The 20,726-nt window shown below is 36.5% G+C and overlaps 2 protein-coding genes across 14 annotated transcripts in view; one reads left to right on the top strand and one right to left on the bottom strand.

Annotated features, from left to right (window-relative positions):
* Nucleotides 1–20,726, top strand: part of PHC3 (polyhomeotic homolog 3) — an 85,386-nt gene that overhangs the window by 39,032 nt on the left and 25,628 nt on the right. For 9 of the 12 annotated variants that reach the window (XR_015240114.1, XR_015240115.1, XM_086674694.1 and 6 more), the window contains 5 exons: nucleotides 3,005–3,876; nucleotides 4,170–4,217; nucleotides 9,795–9,945; nucleotides 15,048–15,298; nucleotides 19,357–19,516. Coding sequence is in view for 10 of the 12 variants with exons in the window: in XM_086674694.1 (XP_086530820.1) it covers nucleotides 3,005–3,876; nucleotides 4,170–4,217; nucleotides 9,795–9,945; nucleotides 15,048–15,298; nucleotides 19,357–19,516 (1,482 nt within the window). In the remaining 2 variants the exon portion in view is untranslated. The remainder of the gene's footprint in view (nucleotides 1–3,004; nucleotides 3,877–4,169; nucleotides 4,218–9,794; nucleotides 9,946–15,047; nucleotides 15,299–19,356; nucleotides 19,517–20,726) is intronic. The other 3 variants (XM_086674695.1, XM_086674693.1, XM_025913316.2) reach the window with 1 other exon arrangement.
* Nucleotides 10,478–20,726, bottom strand: part of GPR160 (G protein-coupled receptor 160) — a 94,796-nt gene continuing 84,547 nt past the window's right edge. The window contains exon 5 of one of the 2 annotated variants that reach the window (XR_015240116.1): nucleotides 10,478–11,482. The gene's annotated coding sequence lies outside the window, so the exon portion shown is untranslated. Of the gene's footprint in view, nucleotides 11,483–15,186; nucleotides 15,297–20,726 lie in introns of those variants that run through there. The other variant, XR_015240117.1, reaches the window with a different exon arrangement.

The raw sequence follows: 20,726 nt of genomic DNA, 5'->3' as shown, positions 1-20,726 counted from the left end.
GGGTGCCTGGGTGGCTCAGTCGGTTAAGCATCCGACTTCAGCTCAGGTCATGATCTCACAGTTCATGAGTTTGAGCCCCGCATCGGACTCTGTGCTGATATGATAGCTCAGAGCCTGGAGTCTGCTTCAGATTCTGTGTCGTCTTCTCTCTCTGCCCCTCCCTGCTCACACTCTCTCTCTGTCTCTCTCAAAAAATTAAATAAACATTAAAAAAAATAATGTGTAATTAATAATATACTTAATTGTAAGTAATTATATAAAGAATTCTATTTCCGGGGCGCCTGGGTGGCGCAGTCGGTTAAGCGTCCGACTTCAGCCAGGTCGCGATCTCGCGGTCCGCGAGTTCGAGCCCCGCGTCGGGCTCTGGGCTGATGGCTCAGAGCCTGGAGCCTGTTTCCGATTCTGTGTCTCCCTCTCTCTCTGCCCCTCCCCCGTTCATGCTCTGTCTCTCTCTGTCCCCAAAATAAATAAACGTTGAAAAAAAAAAATTTAAAAAAAAAAAAAAGAATTCTATTTCCGATTCTGTGTCTCCCTCTCTCTCTCTGCCCCTCCCCCGTTCATGCTCTGTCTCTCTCTGTCCCAAAAATAAATAAACGTTGAAAAAAAAAATTAAAAAAAATAAAAATAAAAAATAAAGAATTCTACATATGTGAGAGAGTATGATAATCATTAACTCTCCAAATATAAACCCATCTTAATAATACTTATTAAAATCAGAGAAGTTAAGAAACATAATATTCTCCAGAACACTAGGGCTTTTCTTGTAAAAAGAAGTATTGCTTCAGGTATTCTCTTAATTATTTTGTAATGTATATGCTTATCAGTTGGACTTATGGACTAATATAAAATATATAGACTCACTTTGATGTCTCATCAAAAATTTAGTTTAGGTGAGAGAGTATTGAATTATCAGCTCTAGAATATACAAAAAGATTGCTTATTTGCTAGAGCTGAGAAGGAATTTTTATTCCCATAAATATGATGTACATTGTACTTCAATCATATGGTAAATTTTGGGGCTCCTGGGTGGCTCAGTTGGTTAAGCATCCAGCTCTTGACTTTGGCTCAGGTAATCATCTCACGGTTTGTGAGTTCAAGCCCAGCATCGGGCTCTGTGCTGACCGTACAGAACCTGCTTGGGATTCTCTCTCTCTCCCTCTCTCTCTTCCCCTTCCCCACTCATGCTCTCTTTCTCTCTCAAATAAATAAACTTAAAAAGAAACTTAAAAGAGTGGTAAATTTTAATTACAACTCAAAAAGTTGAACTAAAATGGGCTTTTGCTGTTATCCTGGAAAAAACTCTATTTCCCTATATTTAAAAGAGGAAAAATAGTATCTTGAGCCCTTTGGAGAAAAGGCACTCTCTAGAATTCCAAGATTTGGGGGCACCTGGGTGACTCAGTCAGTTAAGCATCTGAATCTTGATTTTGGCTCAAGTTATGATCTCACCGTTTGGGAGCTCAAGCCCTGCATCAGGCCTGCTGAGGACTCTCTGCCCCTTCCCCATGCACATGAGCCCTCCATATCTGTCTCTCAAAATAAATAAATATTAAAAAAAAAAAGCTTAAAAGAATTTCAAGATTTTATTGAATGTTCTATAATATAATCTTTATCAACACATTTATAAAGTACTAGTGTAAAATTTTCAGTCTTAATTTGAAGTGCTAATCTAGTTATGTGAGAATTATTTTGTTAAATGAAATTTTAGACCTAATCTCCATTTTTCTTAATACAATTTGTGGATATTTGTTGAACCCTCTCTTTTGAGATGTTAATCAGATGTTAATTTCCTTAAAGGATCTCCAAATTTTAAATGATAACCAACCAAATGCAAGAATGTTAAAGTTGTTACAAGGTTTCATAAGGCTTTTTGCCACAAATGTGGTTAAGTACAAAAATAGATGCAAGGTTTATCTTAACATTCTGAGATTTAAAGAAAATGTTGCAGAGTCTTTAGACCTATTTTAAGTGTATATAGCTTTTATATGATATTAAGCAATCTTTTCAATTTATCTTCTAATGAACCTAGTGTCCATTTTTAAGTAAACAGGATTTCCCCAGCATCCCCCTCTGTGTAAACATACACACTAGTATGCAGAAGAAGCATAATGATGGGACAAATATTTACTACTTGATTTTGCTAATTCTTACATATATTATCCCTGTTGTGAGTGACTCCTGTGTGGAGAAAACTGATAGTATCAGTGATAGATCACTGTAGGTTTTGTTGTTGGTTTTTTTTATTTTTGGTGGGTAGGGAGAGAAGTTAAACAAGATCATTTATTTAGACAGCATGGATTCTCTCTGCAAGCAAAACTAATGCTCTCCTAGATTTGGAATGGCCTCTGAGATTTTATTTCTTAGTTACAGTGATTATTGAACAGTGGTATAGAATTGACACGTGTTTTGCTTAGCTGAATTTACTTTTTATACAAAACATTTTCTGAGTCAAATAATACCAACTTTTCATCCTGGCTCAAATTTGGAAAGTTATTTGGGAAGCTTTATAAATAATTACATTGACTATTAGTTGGAAGAGTATTTAGACGTAGATTAGAAAAGATGAGACATTTATGAATTTTGATATTGCATATTTATGATTTTGAAGTTACTTATATACATATTACATTTGTTCGTGGTACTTCTTCTCTTCTCCCCAAAGAAGGAATTCAGATGGATAAACTTTGTTAAGTTACTGCAGATATTCTGATGACTTCTAAAATTTAATAAGAATAAATCATGTGTATATTTCAGATGTATGAATCAATTGCTTTAGGCCATTTTTCTTTTGACCTTATCACAGTAAGGTTATTTTATGAAGTCTTTATAGTTTTCTGAGGAAAAGTTGTTATTGTATTTTCAAATCACTCTTGTCTGAAAGTCTTATAAAAGATTTCTGGAGATTATGACATTCTGATGTGAAAACTTGCCTCCTTTAGATTTATTTAAAAATGTTTATGATATTTCTGGAAAAAATACTAATTGTCATTTTTTTCTCTCACAGCTTCATATCCTCCAATTCAGCCTCATCCTCTAATAAAACATCAGCAGATTCCTCTTCATTCACCACCTCCCAAGGTTTCCCATCATCAGCTGATATTGCAACAGCAGCAACAGCAAATTCAGCCAATCACACTTCAGAATCCAACTCAAGACCCACCCCCATCCCAGCACTGTATGCCACTCCAAAACCATGGCCTTCCTCCAGCACCTACTAATGCCCAGTCACAGCATTGTTCACCAATTCAGAGCCATCCCCCTTCTTTAACAATGTCTCCTAGCCAGTCACAGTCAGCACAGCAGTCTGTAGTGGTGTCTCCTCCACCGCCTCATTCACCAAGTCAGTCTCCTACTATAATTATTCATCCACAAGCACTTATTCAGCCACACCCTCTTGTGTCATCAGCTCTCCAGCCAGGGTCAAACCTGCAGCAGTCCACTGCTAATCAGGTGCAACCTACAGCACAGCTGAATCTTTCATCCCATCTTCCACTTCCAGCTTCCCCTGTCGTACACATTGGCCCAGTTCAGCAGTCCGCTTTGGTGTCCCCAGGTCAGCAGATTGTGTCTCCAACATCACACCAGCCATATTCAACCCTGCAGTCCTCTCCAATCCCAATTGCAACCCCTCCACAGATGTCGACATCTCCTCCAGCTCAGATTCCACCACTGCCCTTGCAGTCTATGCAGTCTTTACAAGTGCAGCCTGAAATTCTATCCCAGGGCCAGGTTTTGGTGCAGAATGCTTTGGTGTCAGAAGAGGAGCTTCCAGCTGCAGAAGCTTTGGTCCAGTTGCCATTTCAGACTCTTCCTCCTCCACAGACTGTTGCGGTAAACCTACAAGTACAACCACCAGCACCTGTTGATCCACCAGTGGTAAGCCCTTGGAAGCTCTTTGACTTTCTTGCTGAACTGAGAGTAAAAACTTTTTTTCCCACATTATGTTATATTGCTAGATCTAAATGCCTATGAATTTAAAAAGCTTGAAATTTCCATCTGTCAGTGTCTGACAAACATGCTATATGGGCAAAAAAAAAAAAAATGCCATTTGTTGTAGTATGGTTGCATGCTTGATAATTTGTGATGGTTATTAAAGTCCCTCGTTAATTTTATTACTATTTAAACAAATCCATCTGCTATCTTTACAGAGTTGATTTTTTTTCCCCAAGGGAATGCATTTGAACCAGTGTCATCTGCACAAAGTTTTTTCTCTTAAGGTGATTATCCTTCATAGATCCCTTCTGTTGGCTTGTATGTTCTTAAACGTATGGTTTATCTACCTGACCTTTTTGGTTGTGTGCATTCTGAAGTCCTGGGCCTTTAGGGGCTTTGGTTTCAAGGTGGAGGTATGCTTGTATGATGTAATTTTTGGGTACAATTATATTTTGTAATTAAGTTTTGTAAAAAAAATAAATAAATATATTCTAGGAAAGAATCCAAGTTTGCAAAAAACATTAACTGTAGACCATCTTTTAGAATTACTAAACTTGTGATTTTTAAATTTCTATGAAGGGAAAATATGTACTTAAGATTTCTCATTTAAAAAGTTAAAAAAACTGAGTGGATGAATTGAATCTGAAGATGAAAAAATCCACTGGGAGGAGTAAAAGTTTTGAATAATTGAGATAGATCGTGGTGAAATTTTTAGAATAAACCTTTAGCAAAGGTACTTGTTGCCTAGAAAATTATCCTGGAGAATTTTTTTTTAACATTCTCTAAAAGACTTTAAATTTATAAAATGATTTACAATAAAAGTTGAAATAAGATTGTTAAATGTCTAGGCAGAATGATCAAATCCATAATTAGTTTATAACTGAGGAAGACAGTCTTCCCAAAGGAGGTTTTGTATTAAACCTCACTGAAGCAGTTTTATCACTTAAAAATTAATAACCACTAATTCAGAAAGGAAAGGAGTTTCAAAGTCTGTTCCTCAATGGGAAACATTTTGGTTCACAGGATGCAAATTTATAGATTCTTTATTCTTGTCATCCCCATTGATGTTTACATGCATAGAGAGATTGAATTCCACTTTGATTTACTTTTATGAAAAACAATTTGACAGAGGAGTGTCTCACTGGCTTAGAGGAACGTGTAGTTCTTAATCTTGGGGGTCGTGGGATCAAGCCCTATGTTGAATGTAGAGAGTACTAAAAAAATAATAATAATAACAACTTGACAGAAACAGCAATGGGAATCTAGAAATAAGTTTGTCATTCAGTTATCGTGTCTCCATATCTGTTAGATTTCTGAAGAATTTACAGTGGATATTGTAACATAAAGAACACAGGCTTCAAAGTGTACAGTAATTACAAGTAAAAAGTAAAATTTCTTTCTGTGCCTACTATTTTTCTAGTTATCGTTGTTAGGAGAAACTTTGGGATAGAAATATCGGGGCACCTGGGTGGCTCAGTTGGTTGAGCATTTGACTTCGGCTCAGGTCATGATCTCCCGGTTTGAGTTCGAGCCCCACGTTCGGCTCTGTGCTGACAGCTCAGAGCCTGGAGCCTGCTTTGGATCCTGTGCCTCCCTCTCTCTCTGCCCTCCCCTACTTCTGCACTCTCTTTCTCTCCCTCTCTCTTTCTCTCTCTGTGTCTCTCAAAAATAAAAATAAACATTAAAATAAATTTAAAAAATAATTTTATTTTAATGAATATAAAAATAATAATTAAAAAATGTACGTTATCTTATTTTGGAATTTTTTTGGGTTTTTTCCCCCATGAAAATAGTACATTTTTCTGCTATCACTGGTGTGGTCATACATACTGTAGATGTTTCTGTGTTATCTTATTTTTTATCTTTCTCAAAGATAAATTTATTAAACTACGTTTTTCTTTTATTACCTTTGATCAAATCTGATTTTTTTTTATCAAATCACATTTCTTTGTGAATTACACATTTCTTCAGTTTCCTGGTTGTTTCAGATATTTAAAGATAGGAATATATATTTATTTAAGAGATGTAACATTTTGAAAGATAAGTATGAATATCGAAGTTAAATCAGGGTATTTTTTTTTTTTTTTTAATTTTTATTTTAGAGTGTGGGGGAGAGAGACAGGGGGAAAGAGAGAATCCCAAGCAGGCTCCACACCCAGTGCAGAGCCCGATGTCGGGCTCAATCCCATGACTCTGGGATCATGACCTGAGCTGAAATCAAGAGTCAGACGCTCAACCAACTGAGCCACCCAGGTGCCCCCATCAGTGTAGTTCTTAAAAATATATATTATAAAAGATACATTTATGAAACTAAAATTTTTCATTGATATATGGGTATGATGTGTGACAGTAGATAATTTAGAACCAATAAATGTCCCACAGTTTATTTAGGAAAAGTAGACAGATAGGACTAAGGTACTTTATTGAGGTAAGTTTGGCAGTCATTGCTAGTTTTAGAATAGTTTTAGTTATGGGCTAAACAGAAATTGTGTTGTGGAGTTTCCTAATCTTGGAGTTTCCTAATCTTGTGAGTAAAACATCAACTTCTTTGTCTTATTCAATATTTTAGTTGTTGCACTTAGATTTTTTATGTTTAATGGTGCCAGATGTCTGTGATAGATAGATTTCCTACTTTTTTTATTAACTTATTTTGCCTTTACATAGATTTGGAAGAAAGTATGTTTAGTTAGAATTACCTATAAAGAATGAAAATTATTTTATAATATTCTTTCATAGATTATTTCAGAATATGCTATTAATGACTCTTTTTATCCTTTCAAACTTGTTCATTATTTTTAAAAAATCAGAGTTCTTTGCATGATTAGACTTTGTGGCAGCATGAATATTAAAGAGAGAATTTAAACATTTTAAGAAAATATCTAATAAAGGAATGCTGCACGGGTGTACCTTAACTGGTTGATAAAACCATACTTTTCTAATAACCTCTGATCAACATACCTGCCACTGTCAAATTAAGGTAATCACTATGACAGATGCCCCTCGTTAGAAGATTTTTTTTCTTCCCTTTAACCCCTAGGACATTCCTTTTGGATGACTTTACCTGTGTTGGACATTATCATCATATAAAAAAAATTGTCATGTGAACAGATACTAGCAGCTCTCATTATTGTACTGTACGATAATGAATGACTGCTTTCACTTCTGAGGATCCAGACGGTTAAGGAATCTCCCTTGGTGAAACAGGTTTCCAGATGCAGGGGTGGGAGCAAATAATTTTTTTTTTTTAATTTTTTTTTAACATTTATTTATTTTTGAGACAGAGAGAGACAGAGCATGAACAGGGGAGGGGCAGAGAGAGAGGGAGACACAGAATCGGAAACAGGCTCCAGGCTCTGAGCCGTCAGCACAGAGCCCGACGTGGGGCTCGAATTCATGGACCGTGAGATCATGACCTGAGCCGAAGTCGGCCGCTTAACCGACTGAGCCACCCAGGTGCCCCAATAATTTTTAAAAATGTAGCCTACTTAGTTGATTCACATCACAGTTCTGGATATCATATTTGGTATAAAATTATCAGCAACAGGAGGATTAAAGTTACTTTTTTAGGATTTTTAAATTTTTTAAAAGGAAAAGATCTTTTTTTTTCTTTTAAGATATTTTATTCCTGGGTGGGTCAGTTGGTTAAGCAACTGACTTTGGCTCAGGTCATGATCTCACCATTTATGAGTTCATGCCCCACATAGGGTAAGCTTGAGCCCCACTTCAGGCTCCATGCTGTCAGGGATTATCTCTGCCCGTCACTCACTTATGTTCGCTCCCTCTCTCTCCCTCCCTCCCTCCCTCCCTCCCTCCCTCCCTCCCTCCCTCCCTCTCTCCCTCTCTCTCTCAGAAAAACAAACAAACAAACAATTAGAGGCTTTGGAAGTTAGGTGTTTTTTGTTTTTTTTTATTTTAATTTTATTTTAGGTTTATTTATTTATTTTGAGAGAGAGCATGAGCAGGGGAGGGGCAGAGAGAGGGGGAGAGAAGAATCCCAAGCAAGCAGGCTCTGCACTAATAGTACAAGGCTTGAACTCATGAACCATGAGATCATGACCTGAGCTGAACAAGGGTCACGCGCTTAATTTTTTTTTTTTAAACTGTATTGCTGTTAGCTATGCCTTTGTAGATGAAACTTGATAGTCCCTTTTATAACATTTGGTTTATGTTGGTTTTAGAAATCTTGATCACTTTTTTTTTTTCAACGTTTTTTATTTATTTTTGGGACAGAGACAGACAGAGCATGAACGGGGGAGGGGCAGAGAGAGAGGGAGACACAGAATCGGAAACAGGCTCCAGGCTCCGAGCCATCAGCCCAGAGCCTGACGCGGGGCTCGAACTCCCGGACCGCGAGATCGTGACCTGGCTGAAGTCGGACGCTTAACCGACTGCGCCACCCAGGCGCCCCAGACATCTTGATCACTTTTATATTGACCAAGATATACTTCAAATCACCAAGCTTTTTCAATAGTTTGATTAAAATATAGTATAAAAAATACATATAGTATTAGATATCACCTCAAGTTTTTTGTGAATGTTGTTGAAAGGTTTTTTTGTTTTAACGTTTATTATAATTATTAATCAGTTTAAGTCATCTTAAAAACTTACGACCTTTGTAAATTTAAGTAATAAGCTTTGTATATTAGGAAAAGGAACTGCTTTGTGGTTTTGTTTTTTTGTAGACTATCATCTTTCAAAAATAATGATTAAATAGGGTCGCCTGGGCGGCTTAGTTGGTTAAGCCTCCAACTTCGGCTCAGGTCATGATCTCACAGTTCGTGGGTTTGAGCCCCATGTCGGGCCCTGTGCTGACTGCTGGAGCCTGGAGCCTGCTTCAGATTCTGTCTGTTCCTCTCTCTGCCCCTTCCCCGACTCACACTGTCTCTCACGCTCTCTCAAAAATAAACATTAAATAAAAAAAATTAAAAGTAATGATTAAATAATGATGACAAAAATAGTCTAGAAGTGGACTTTGAAAACAGCCTTAAATTTAATGAAAAATTAGTTACTTTTAGTTACATAGTACCTTCTCAGATTGAGTCCATGTTTTCTTAAGTATACTCTTTAGCATTGGATTACAAAGGTCAAGTTAAAAAATTAAAAACTTTGTAAGTATGAAACAATATTGAAGAACTAAAAATAATGTGTCAGATGGCTTAGGAGTGGTGGGTTTGGGTGTGTATTAATTCAAGGACATGTATTTTCTGTTTACCTGATACTAGCTTATAAAAATTCATTAGATTCTTGCGTAGGTCAGAAGATTAAAGAATTAAAGATGTAATTGCATACCTTTTTTGTATGTTCTTAGATGTTATTTTTCATAATTTAATCTTTAATTCACATAAATATAATAAAGAAGAACCTGGGGTATAGTCCTTTACGCAGTCCCTGATATATTATGTGTCATTTTGGAGAATTACTTAGTGTGCTTGTGAAAAGTACTAGCATTTATTTTTATTTATGACAGTTGGAAGTTAATAGAAACAATAGCAAATTCCCCAATTAGTTATTGAGTGTATAAGATCAAACTTTTTTTTAATTCTCAAAATTAAGAATATGTCCTGACTTGACTGTCACCTTTTGGGAAACTTTAGTAATTTGTAGCCTAGATACTGATTCGCAACTTACTTTCAGTGAAATATTTTCGAGCATTATGAAAAACCTCATTTGAGTTGTTTCAAAGTTTTCTTTTCAACCTGTTAAATAGAAACTAAAATAGTTTCAACTCTGCTTCCATAGTCGTTTTGCCTTTTTAAAATTTAAAACACTTAGAATTTATTTATTTTTTTCAATTAAGTTAGGAACACCTTAGTAAATATATTTTTAGAAACCTTTTAAGGCAGTGTGGTTTGTCATTGTAGGTTTATCAAGTAGAAGATGTGTGTGAAGAAGAAATGCCAGAAGAGTCAGATGAATGTGTTCGGATGGACAGAACGCCACCACCACCCACACTGTCTCCAGCAGCTATAACTGTGGGGAGAGAAGATTTGACTTCTGAACATCCTTTGTTAGGTGAGGAAATACCTAAATTTGGGGAAATTTTGTGCTAGGTAAATGTTAGTAATAAAGTTGAGTAAAGTAAAATTAATGAAGTGTAATAAAGTGAGTATAGAGCCCTCACTGGAAATGATATGAAACTAGTTTTTTATGTAATTAATTACAGCAAAACATAATAGAATTCAAGATTTTCTTTTTGTTTCTTTTTTTTTTCATGAGAAACAAAACAATTGATGAGGAGCCACCCAAGTGAAAAACATACTTTAGCCTTCTAATTTTTAGTAGTTTTTACAGATATGTTTTATATGCCCAATCAGGTTCATTGGTCAAGCTATTTCTAAGCTTAAAAATTAGGGTAAATCAAAGTTCTATAAAAAGATTTCACTTATGTTTTCCAGAAATCACAAAACATTCTGAGTCATATCTGGCATTCCTCGTAATTACTTGTGATCCAGGCTGAGTATATTTTTAAAAATATTCTTTCCCAGACAGTTCTTAAATTAAGCCTCACTAATTCTTTACTAGAGACATGGATTAAAAAAAATCGTTGTCCTTAAGCATTTAAATTTTTATTCACTACTTTAGTGCTACTCATGAAATCAAGTAAATCTTCTGTATGCTCCTCCTCACGATACTAACGTGACTGTGAATCCTAGGTATTTTACTTAAAACATTTTACAAAACATTATATAAAACATTTACTAAAACTAGAACATTTACTAAAATAAAACTCATATAGCCCTCTGTCTAGATCTTTAAAAAATACATCCCATGTTAGATTTTAATTAATTTATCTGTGTATGTATTTAATAAAAGCTTTTCTTTTTTTCCCTCTTTTTAAAAGGACATTTTTAAAGTAAACTCTGCTTCCAACATGGGGCTCACACTCATGACCCTGAAATCAAGAGCTGCATGCTCTGCCCACTGAGCCAGCCAGGTGCCCCCATGTTAGATTTTTAAAAACTATGAATATTTAATTTAGATCAGGGTTGGCAAACTACAGTTCATGCTTTAAATCTTTTCTGCTGTCTATTTTTGCATGTCCCATGAGCTGAGGATAGTTTTAAAAGTTCTAAGTGGTAGAGGAAGATCAAAAGAAGAGTAATATTTCATGCCATGTGAAATTATGCAGAATTGAAATTTCATTGTCCATAAATAAAATTCTATACAAAACAGCTACGTTCATTTATTCAAATATTGTCTATGTTTACTTTCGTATTCTTGTGGCAAAGAGGAGTAGTTGTAGAGCCCATATGGTTCTTTACAGAAAGCTTGATCCAGATAATAGTCATCTTGATTCAGTCTTCCTTGTAAGTATTCAGTCCTCTTGAATATCTTATGACTCTCGTGATTATTTACAGTAAATAAGAACCCCTGTCACAGGTACAGACACAGATTGTAACAGGACACTGACTTTGCTACCAAAGCTACTCTCGCCATCCCTTTGTTTCAGTTGTGCCACAACTCTAACCCTTATTCCCTTACTATCCGTGAGAATCTCTGGAAGGCACAAAAAGGGAGAAATCAGTTTTCTTCCAACATTTTCTCCCTCCTGAAAAACAGAAAATGTTTAGTCAGTAAAATTAGATAAAATATTTAAGACAAGTTTAATATTGCCTTTGTTTACTCAAAGTAATACCACAAAAACTAGATTTAGGAAAATCTAACTATAGTATTAAATCTTTGTAGTTTCTGTACACTGAAAATGGATTTAATTTTGCTGCAGATTTCCTGGAGTTTGATTTAAAGACAGAAATAAAAGTTTAATTGGATACTAACCTTGCATTGTGACTGTGACTGAATTACCTTAAAAGCATTACTCATGGGGGCGCCTGGGTGGCGCAGCCGGTTAAGCATCCGACTTCAGCCAGGTCACGATCTCGCGGTCCGTGGGTTCGAGCCCCGCGTCAGGCTCTGGGCTGATGGCTCAGAGCCTGGAGCCTGTTTCCGATTCTGTGTCTCCCTCTCTCTCTGCCCCTCCCCCGTTCATGCTCTGTCTCTCTCTGTCCCACAAATAAATAAAAACGTTGAAAAAAAAAATTAAAAAAAAAAAAAAGCATTACTCATGGCAACACAAAGAAAGTTTAAGCACTTGAAATACTGGAACACAAACACAGCTTCACATTTTTTCCCTCAGGAACACAGTTCAGGATTCTGTCACGTGTATCTCTCAGGCTAAATTGTCTAGGTACAGTGTAGAGAATCTTCTTCTCATTTACTTCATACCTACTACTCTTCTGTAGTGTCTATGAAGGGGCAGAGCAAGCACAAGTTGATTTTTTAGAATAGTTCTCAGCAAATCATAAAATAAGCAAACCTGCAAAAACAGAGGGATTTGTTCCCATCCAGTATTTAGTTTTTGTAAATCTCTAAAAATTCCATACAAGTAAAAAGCATCTGTTAAAAAAAAAGCTCATGGGGGTTCCTGGGTGGCTCAGTCGGTCAAGCGTCCGACTTCAGCTCAGGTCATGATCTCTCAGTTTGTGAGTTCAAGCCCCACGTCAGGCTCTGCTGACAGCTCAGAGACAGGAGCCTGCTTCGGATTCTGTGTCTTCCTCTCTCTCTGTTCGTCCCCTGCTGGCACTCTGTTTTTGTCTCTCTCTGTCAAAAATAAAGATTAAAAAAAATTTTTAAAAAAGCTCACAGAGGGGCGCCTGGGTGGCGCAGTCGGTTGAGCGTCCGACTTCAGCCAGGTCACGATCTCGCGGTCCGTGAGTTCGAGCCCCGCGTCGGGCTCTGGGCTGATGGCTCGGAGCCTGGAGCATGTTTCCGATTCTGTGTCTCCCTCTCTCTCTGCCCCTTCCCCGTTCATGCTCTGTCTCTCTCTGTCCCAAAAATAAATAAATGTTGAAAAAAAAAAATTTAAAAAAAAAAAAAAAGCTCACAGATCTTGTTCAGAAAATGAGACTTTGAATAAGTAGAGTACCTTGTGGCAAAGTCCTATTACTTGTGTTTTCTCTTGTAGTTATCTTAAATCTAGAGAATGTAATAATTTTTCTACTTTCATAACATCAGTGTTTCTCACCTGTTTTTATTTTTAACAGCTGATTATATATACTGGCAAGTAATAGCTATTAGCCTCTTCAAAAAGTCAGTAACTTACAGCTCTATTTTTAACAACATTTAGGACTCTGTGTAAGATTGGCACATTTGTATGTATGATCTAAAAATCAATTGGAACATACACCAAGCAATATTTTCTGAATAAGCCAAATTACACTTAATGCAGCTTTATATTTCTAAAGTAACAAAATATCTATAAATCTGTAAGGGACATTAATATTTTATCTTATTTTTCAGTACCCCCATAGATTTATATTTTCTTTCAAACATAAAACATGGCTTTCAATCCCACTTTATAATTTTATAATTTAATTTCCTTTTACTCTATGAGTAAATGTGAAGATTTGGTAATGTGGGTTAGAATTTTTCTAGAGTTCCTCAGTTTCGTAATGCATGCATACAGTAACACTGCATGTGTTCCGTGAAATCAATAAACTAGCATTTTTCTGTTGACTTTCTTGTTTAGTTTTTAATAAAGGATTGTGTAATTTAAAAATTTCTTTAAATCTTTATAAAATTTATTTTTGAGAGACTGAGCGAGAGTGGGAGAGGGGCAGAGAGAAGGGGAGACACAGTCTGGAGGCAGGCTCCAGGCTCTGAGCTGTCAGCACAGAGCCTGATGCAGGGCTCAAACTCATGGACCGTGAGATGAAATCAGACACCTAACTGACAGAGCCACCCGGGCGCCCCAAGGATTGTGTAATTTTTAACAGGTTTTCCAGTACAGTTTATCTTGGTGGATTATTTGGTGGAACTAGGTTAATAAATGGCTTATAATAACAGTGCTGTGATCAGATATATGATGTTAATCACATTCGTGTTCTTGAGTGTGAATTGTTAGCTTTTCCATTTCTGAGATTATACAGATGATCGCTACACTGTATTGTTAGCTGAAAATTTTATTCTTTAGGGATTCCTATTTCTTCTCTACCTAACTGGGCTATATTTTGAGCATTTTTGATAGTGGTGTCAACCCTTTTCATACTGATGATGGAGAGGAGTTACCACAGCAATTATAAGAGCATTGTCTCAAGAACTGATTCCCTAGGTTAGTATCCCACCAGCTCCATTACTTAATTAGTTGTGTGTCCTTGACCAAGTTTCTTTATCTTCCTGTTTCCCTTGGGCTAGTTTTCAGGATTAATTGAGTTACAACCTGTGAGGCATTTGCACAGTACCTGGCATGTAAGTGCTCAGTAAATCATACTATTATCTTTACACATGTGCTCTTTTTTTTTGTTATTTTTCTCAGACATCTCTAGTCACTGATATTTTTAGTTTTCAGCTGGTTCTTTCTATTTCATACAGTCAGTAAAGTTTGGTGCTATCGCACGGCTTTCATACAGTTTGGTGCTATTGTACGGCTAGGTAAAGTCTCTATCATAGGCTGTGGGGTCTATCTAAATGTGGTCATCAGAGTTTGAAGGGGAGGAATCACAGTGATCCAGCCCAATGTTTTGCAATTGCCTGGTACTAAAGTGTTTCTCCAAACTGACATACACATTGCCACTGAAGAGGTATTAAAAAAAATGTACATGGATTGGATTAGCCTTACTGCTTGAAATAAAGGTGATGAATGCTGTGTAATCCTTTAAAAATCTCTATGGATTTTATGATCCTTTTTTATTTAAGTGTACTTTCAGAGTACTCCCCACCAACCTCCCCCCCCCCCCCCCGCCATGCCATCTGGAATATATAAACAGGAACACAGGGAATTTAATATCTGTTTAGCTTAAAAAATTTTTAAAAAGCAACAATTTTCATATTCTTAAATTGACATTCTAAAATATTTTTGTGTCTTATGGGGCAAGGTTGGAATGTAACCTGTAACCAAGGTTGGAATGATAACTTTTAGCAAGTTATCCCCTTCTGTAAAGTGGGGATAATAGTGGCTTCTATCTCATAAGATTAAATGAGATTAAATATAAAGTTCTTAGGATGGTGTTTTAAAGCACTAGATCTTAACTATTGTTGCTGTTAATGTTTATTCTTGAATTTTTTTCATATTTGCCTGCACAGAATGATAAAGATAAAAACTGACTTTTCTTTTTCAGAGCAAGTGGAATTACCTGCTGTGGCATCAGTCAGTGCTTCAGTAATTAAATCTCCATCAGATCCTTCACATGTTTCTGTTCCTCCACCTCCACTCTTACTTCCAGCTGCTACCACAAGGAGTAATAGTACTTCTGTACCCAGCAGCATTCCCAGTATAGAAAACAAACCTCCACAGGCTATTGTTAAACCACAGATTTTAACGCATGTTATCGAAGGCTTTGTGATTCAGGAGGGATTGGAGCCATTTCCTGTAAGTAGTAAGCAAATTTGTATTTTTAAAAATTATTCATGTAGTATTATATTAAAATGTAGTGTATTGTTCTTTAATAAACTGCTTGTAATTTTATTTCAAAAAAGTTGTCGGGGTGCCAGGGTGGCTCCCGTCGGTTGAGCATCCAACTTTGGTTCGGGTCATGATCTCGTAGACTGTGAGTTCGAGCCGCTGCATCAGACTCTGTGCTGACAGTTTGGAGTCTGGAGCCTGCTTCAGATTCTATGTCTCCCTCTCTCTCTGCCCCTCCCCCACTTGTGTGTGCATACGTGCGCGCGCGCGCTCTCTCTCTCTCTCTCTCTCTCTCACACACACACACACACACAATACTAAACATTAAAAAAAAAAAAGTCAATCTCTTGCCTGGAATTTCTCTCTCTATATATTCTTTATATATTTCCAAATACATTTCTAGAATTTTTATACTAGCTATATATAAACTAAGAAAAATTTCAGGATATTAAGGATGTCGATTTTTATAATTTTTAGAGAAAGATAGTTGGAAGTTTATTCCAGTGAAATAAATTTTTAAATTTTTTTTAAGGGGACTGAAATTACACAAAAGTGCCTTATGTTTCTAAGATGGTGTTTCTTTCTCTTTTTTTTTTTTATTCTTTTTTTTTTTTTTTTTAATTTTTTTTTTTTTTTCCAACGTTTATTTATTTTTGGGACAGAGAGAGACAGAGCATGAATGGGGGAGGGGCAGAGAGAGAGGGAGACACAGAATCGGAAACAGGCTCCAGGCTCTGAGCCATCGGCCCAGAGCCTGACGCGGGGCTCGAACTCACGGACCGCGAGATCGTGACCTGGCTGAAGTCGGTCGCTTAACCGACTGCGCCACCCAGGCGCCCCTATTCTTTTTTTTTCTCTTAAATTTCTTTCAAGAGAGAACGAGAGAGCAAGTAGGCGAGGGGCAGAGAAAAAGAGGGAGAGAATCCCAAGCAGGCTCTGCACTGTTGGCACAGAGCCCTACCTGGGGCTCAGTCCCACAAACCATGAGATCATGACCTGAGCCAAGATCAAGAGTCAGATGCTTAACTGAGCCATGCAGGCACCCCTAAAATGGTGTTTCTTATATAGTGTGATTACTTTGTGAACTTTTAACTTAAGTGCATGAAATCATAACTTCCTAGTGTCCTAATATTTCTGAAGTTATCCAGTTGATGGTTTAAATTAGCAAATAGATTTTCTCATTCTTAAATCTCTGCCTTCAGTCAGATTTTTAAAATGGTTTAAAAATGTTTAAAAATGTTTTAAAATCTTCACATCAAAATGGAGGTGCTGTTTCTGTCACTGAGAGTCTTATGATTTGAGACTAGTTGTATGTAATTTATATGCTAATACCTAGAGAAGAACATTTTTCCTTAGAAAATAAATCAAAGACAGGTGGCCAAAGTCAAAGCCAAATAAGACAAGGAAACAAAATAATTCCCTTCAAAGGCCTTTGAATCATCTGGGTTTTTAGATTTATGGGTGGTGAAGATCTTGCATTGTGATAGTGGGTTGCCTCATCATTTGCCTTTCTTTTCAGTTAACTGCGTGTATTAAATGTGGATCTCCTATAGGAATTCTGATAGTGGAACAAGTCTTTTTTCCCTGTTCCTCAGGGTTTGGATTCTGGCAGTGCTGCATACTGTAACCTTTGTTAAGTCACTCAACCTTTTTGATCTTCATTTTTGCTCATATGGCAAATGGAGATTATACTTTGCTCTTAGGGTTGTTGTGAGGATTAAATGTGCGTAAATTGTTTTGTGCAGTGCCTGGCGCTTAATATCCATAGCTGCTATTATTAATAATTATTAGTGTCAACTATAACTTTTTTTTCCTGATTACAAAAGTAATGACATTATTTTAAATGGAAGATATGGGAAATGGACAGAACAAATAATCCTCAGTAATACCACAATGTGTATTGTTTTATATACATATATTTCATATTATCAAGACTATTATATATACAGTTCTGCATCTGTCACATAGTATATTCAGAGCATTTGTTTTCTCATATGATAAATAGTACTTTGGGAATATTTTGAAAGGTTACATAATACTCTGCTTTATGAACAACTATAATTTATGTAATTCTTCCATTATTGTTGGGCGTTTTAGGTTTCTATTATTTAATAATTTCTTTAGCCGTAATGGGGTGTCTGGGTGGCTCAGTCAATTAAGCATTCGACTTTTGATTTTGCCTCAGGTCATGGTCTCACAGTTCATGAGATCGAGCCCCAGGCCAGGCTCTACACTGACAGTGCAGAGCCTGCTAGGGATTCTCTGTCTCACTCTCTCTGCCCCTCCCCTGCTTGTGCATGTGCTCTCTCAAAATAAATAAAAGATAAATAGTAATAATTTCTTTAGGATGAATTCCTAGAAGTACAGATACTGGATCACATTACATATGTATTCATAAGACTCATGGTATATATATTGCTAAATTGTTTTCTGGAAAGATTATTTAAATATATTCACACAGCAGAAGTGTAAACTCTTAGTAGCACTGCATATTACAGTGTCTTTAGTAATACCTTTTTGTAAATTTTACTTGAGGCATAATGTATATACTAACTGAAATGAACAAAATTTAAAAGTTCACGGGTGATTATTCTCTGAAGTTAAATGTAGAATTTACAGTAAGCATCATTTACCATCTGTGGCAGATACTGGAGACTTAACCAGCATTCTTAAATAGAAATAGGAGGTTCTATTTCAGATTAGCTGAAAGTTCACTAGCAAATCAGTAAATGGTTTTTTTTGGGTTGTTTTTGCTGAAAATATTTCTGAAATAAGTATTCATGACTTAACCAAGTATACTGAACATAAGTGAATATTTTGTTGTTGATTTTAATGTTAATGTTTGAGGATTTTTCCAATTCTTTTTGTGATTATATTGGATTAGGCTGCTGAATTAGGAGTCAGGAGACTTGAGTTCTAGGCCTGATTGTGCTTCTGTAAAGAAATCACCTAAACACTTTGAACATTAGTTCTCTTGCTTTTTTTAAAAAAATATTTGAGAGAGAGAGAACGCACGCATATGCGAGCAGGGGTGGGGCAGAGAGAGGGAGAGTGAGAGGTGGAGAGAAAGAATCTCAAGCAGGCTCTGTGCTTTGAATGGAGCCCAATGCAGGGCTCGATCTCACAAACCATGAGATCATGACCTGAGCCAAAATCAAGAGTCTGATGCTTAACCAACTGAGCTACCCAGGTGCCCTATAGTTCTCTTATTTTTAAAATACATACAATAATGATCTATCCTAAGGCAGTAACTCTTTAAGTAAAAAGTTTTGTACGTGGAAAATAAATCTTAAAAGTTGTTGCAGAAAAAAAATAAGTTGAGGATACTGGCTAATCAAAATTTATTACATATTTTTCAAAACATGAAAATATGTAATTTTTTTTAATGTTTGTTTTTGAGACATAGTGTTTGAGCTGGGGAGGGGCAGAGAGAGAGAGGCAGACAGGATCTGAAGCAGGCTCCGTGCCAGAGTCCAGTGTGGGCCTCGAACTCACGAACTGTGAGATCATGACCTGAGCCAAAGTCGTCAGATGCTTAGCCGACTGAGCCCCCCAAGGTGCCCCAAAGACATTTTTAAACTATTTGCCTAAACTAGAACACTAGGTTCTATTTGACAGATTTTGAAGCATCCATATTGATGATTACTTGAAATACAAACTGTTGATGTCTAGATTGCCTAAAATTTTCTTAATGATGGACCTGATTGGCTGAACAAGTAAATTATCACAGATACTATTCATTTCAAGAGGGTTTTTTTAACTAAGTTTTTTTTTTTTAAGATTTTTTTTTTTTTATTTGTTTTGAGAGAGAGAGAGAGAGAGAGAGAGAGAGTCAGTCCCAAGCAGGCTCTGCGCTGTCAGTGCAGAGCCAGACATGGGACTCAGTCTCATGAACCGTGAGATCATGACCTGAGCTGAAATCAAGAGTTGGATGCTTAACCGACTGAGCCACCCAGGGGCCCCTTAACCAAGTTATTTTTGAAAAACCTTTTAAAAGATTGTTTTATTCTCTGTCTCATTTAAAGGTGAGCCGTTCGTCTTTGCTAATAGAACAGCCTGTGAAAAAAAGGCCTCTTTTGGATAATCAGGTGATAAACTCTGTGTGTGTTCAGCCAGAGCTACAGAATAATACAAAGCATGGAGATAATTCATCTGACACAGAAATGGAAGACATGATTGCTGAAGGTTTGTGGATTTTACTTAAGATACTGTTTAAATTAACTTTGACTTTTACTGCTTGAAACACAATATGGATTTTTATTCTACACATATTTTCACACTGGGAAGACAAAAGTAAATGGAAAGCTAATCAGACCTTTAATGGCTAAATAATTCAAATAGCAAGATGTTTAATTTGCATAATGTCAGATTGACCTTTGAAGGAGTATGAGAGGGAAAAGTTCCCCTATATACGAAAGTAGTTCAGAATTTTAGCATCAAAACAACCAGTTCTTTTTCTTTTTTTAAAAAAATTTTTTTTTTTTCCCAACGTTTATTTATTTTTGGGACAGAGAGAGACAGAGCATGAACGGGGGAGGGGCAGAGAGAGAGGGAGACACAGAATCGGAAACAGGCTCCAGGCTCCGAGCCATCAGCCCAGAGCCTGACGCGGGGCTCGAACTCACGGAGCGCGAGATCGTGACCTGGCTGAAGTCGGACGCTTAACCGACTGCGCCACCCAGGCGCCCCCCCAGTTCTCTTTTTCTAAGCAGACTGAGTTTGCTTAAAATTTTAAAACTCCTGGGTTGTTTGGTTTTAGGCTTTCCATATTCTGATGTTTGATGTCAGGTGGGAATTACAGTTGTATTAAGGATGTACCTGTCAATCAAGAAGTAATTAAATTTGTTCAAAGAGGAAAATATCACTAAATCTTCTTATTGTTAGAGACTCCTCTTTTAAAGACTTTAGTCTAATAGTGAATATTCCAGAATGAACACAAATACATTCAGAACTGATACCTTTTATTGATTCTGATCATGGTCCTGTCCTTGCAACACAGTTGAATCAAATAACATTCAGTGTAGCCAGGGCTGCACAGTAGTGGTTTTATAAACATCTGTGTCAAAGTAGTTGTCCTCAGTATCTTAGTGTATTTCATCTGAAATTAATTTTCACATGTTTATTGAGCATGTACTGTGTGCCTGTACTTTGCTAAATTAAACAAAATAGCATGCTGGTAAACAAAATATATAATTGTCTTTGCCCACAGTTTGCCTGATTATTAAAAGGAAGGCACCTGTGTCATTGTTACTACCTTATAAACTGTTGCAATACATTCATCCCTGGTTTATTTTTTATTTGAACAGGGAAGAGTATGATAGTATCAAATTTGGTTTTACTGCTAACTTATATTGAGATCAGTTTGGTTTCTTTTACTTAAAAAAATGTTAACAAT

This window comes from Puma concolor, chromosome C2 (genome assembly GCF_028749965.1).
Source record: "Puma concolor isolate L17-30 chromosome C2, mPumCon1.1.hap2, whole genome shotgun sequence".
Taxonomy (NCBI): domain Eukaryota; kingdom Metazoa; phylum Chordata; class Mammalia; order Carnivora; family Felidae; genus Puma; species Puma concolor.
This window is presented reverse-complemented; position numbering and strand designations above follow the sequence as displayed.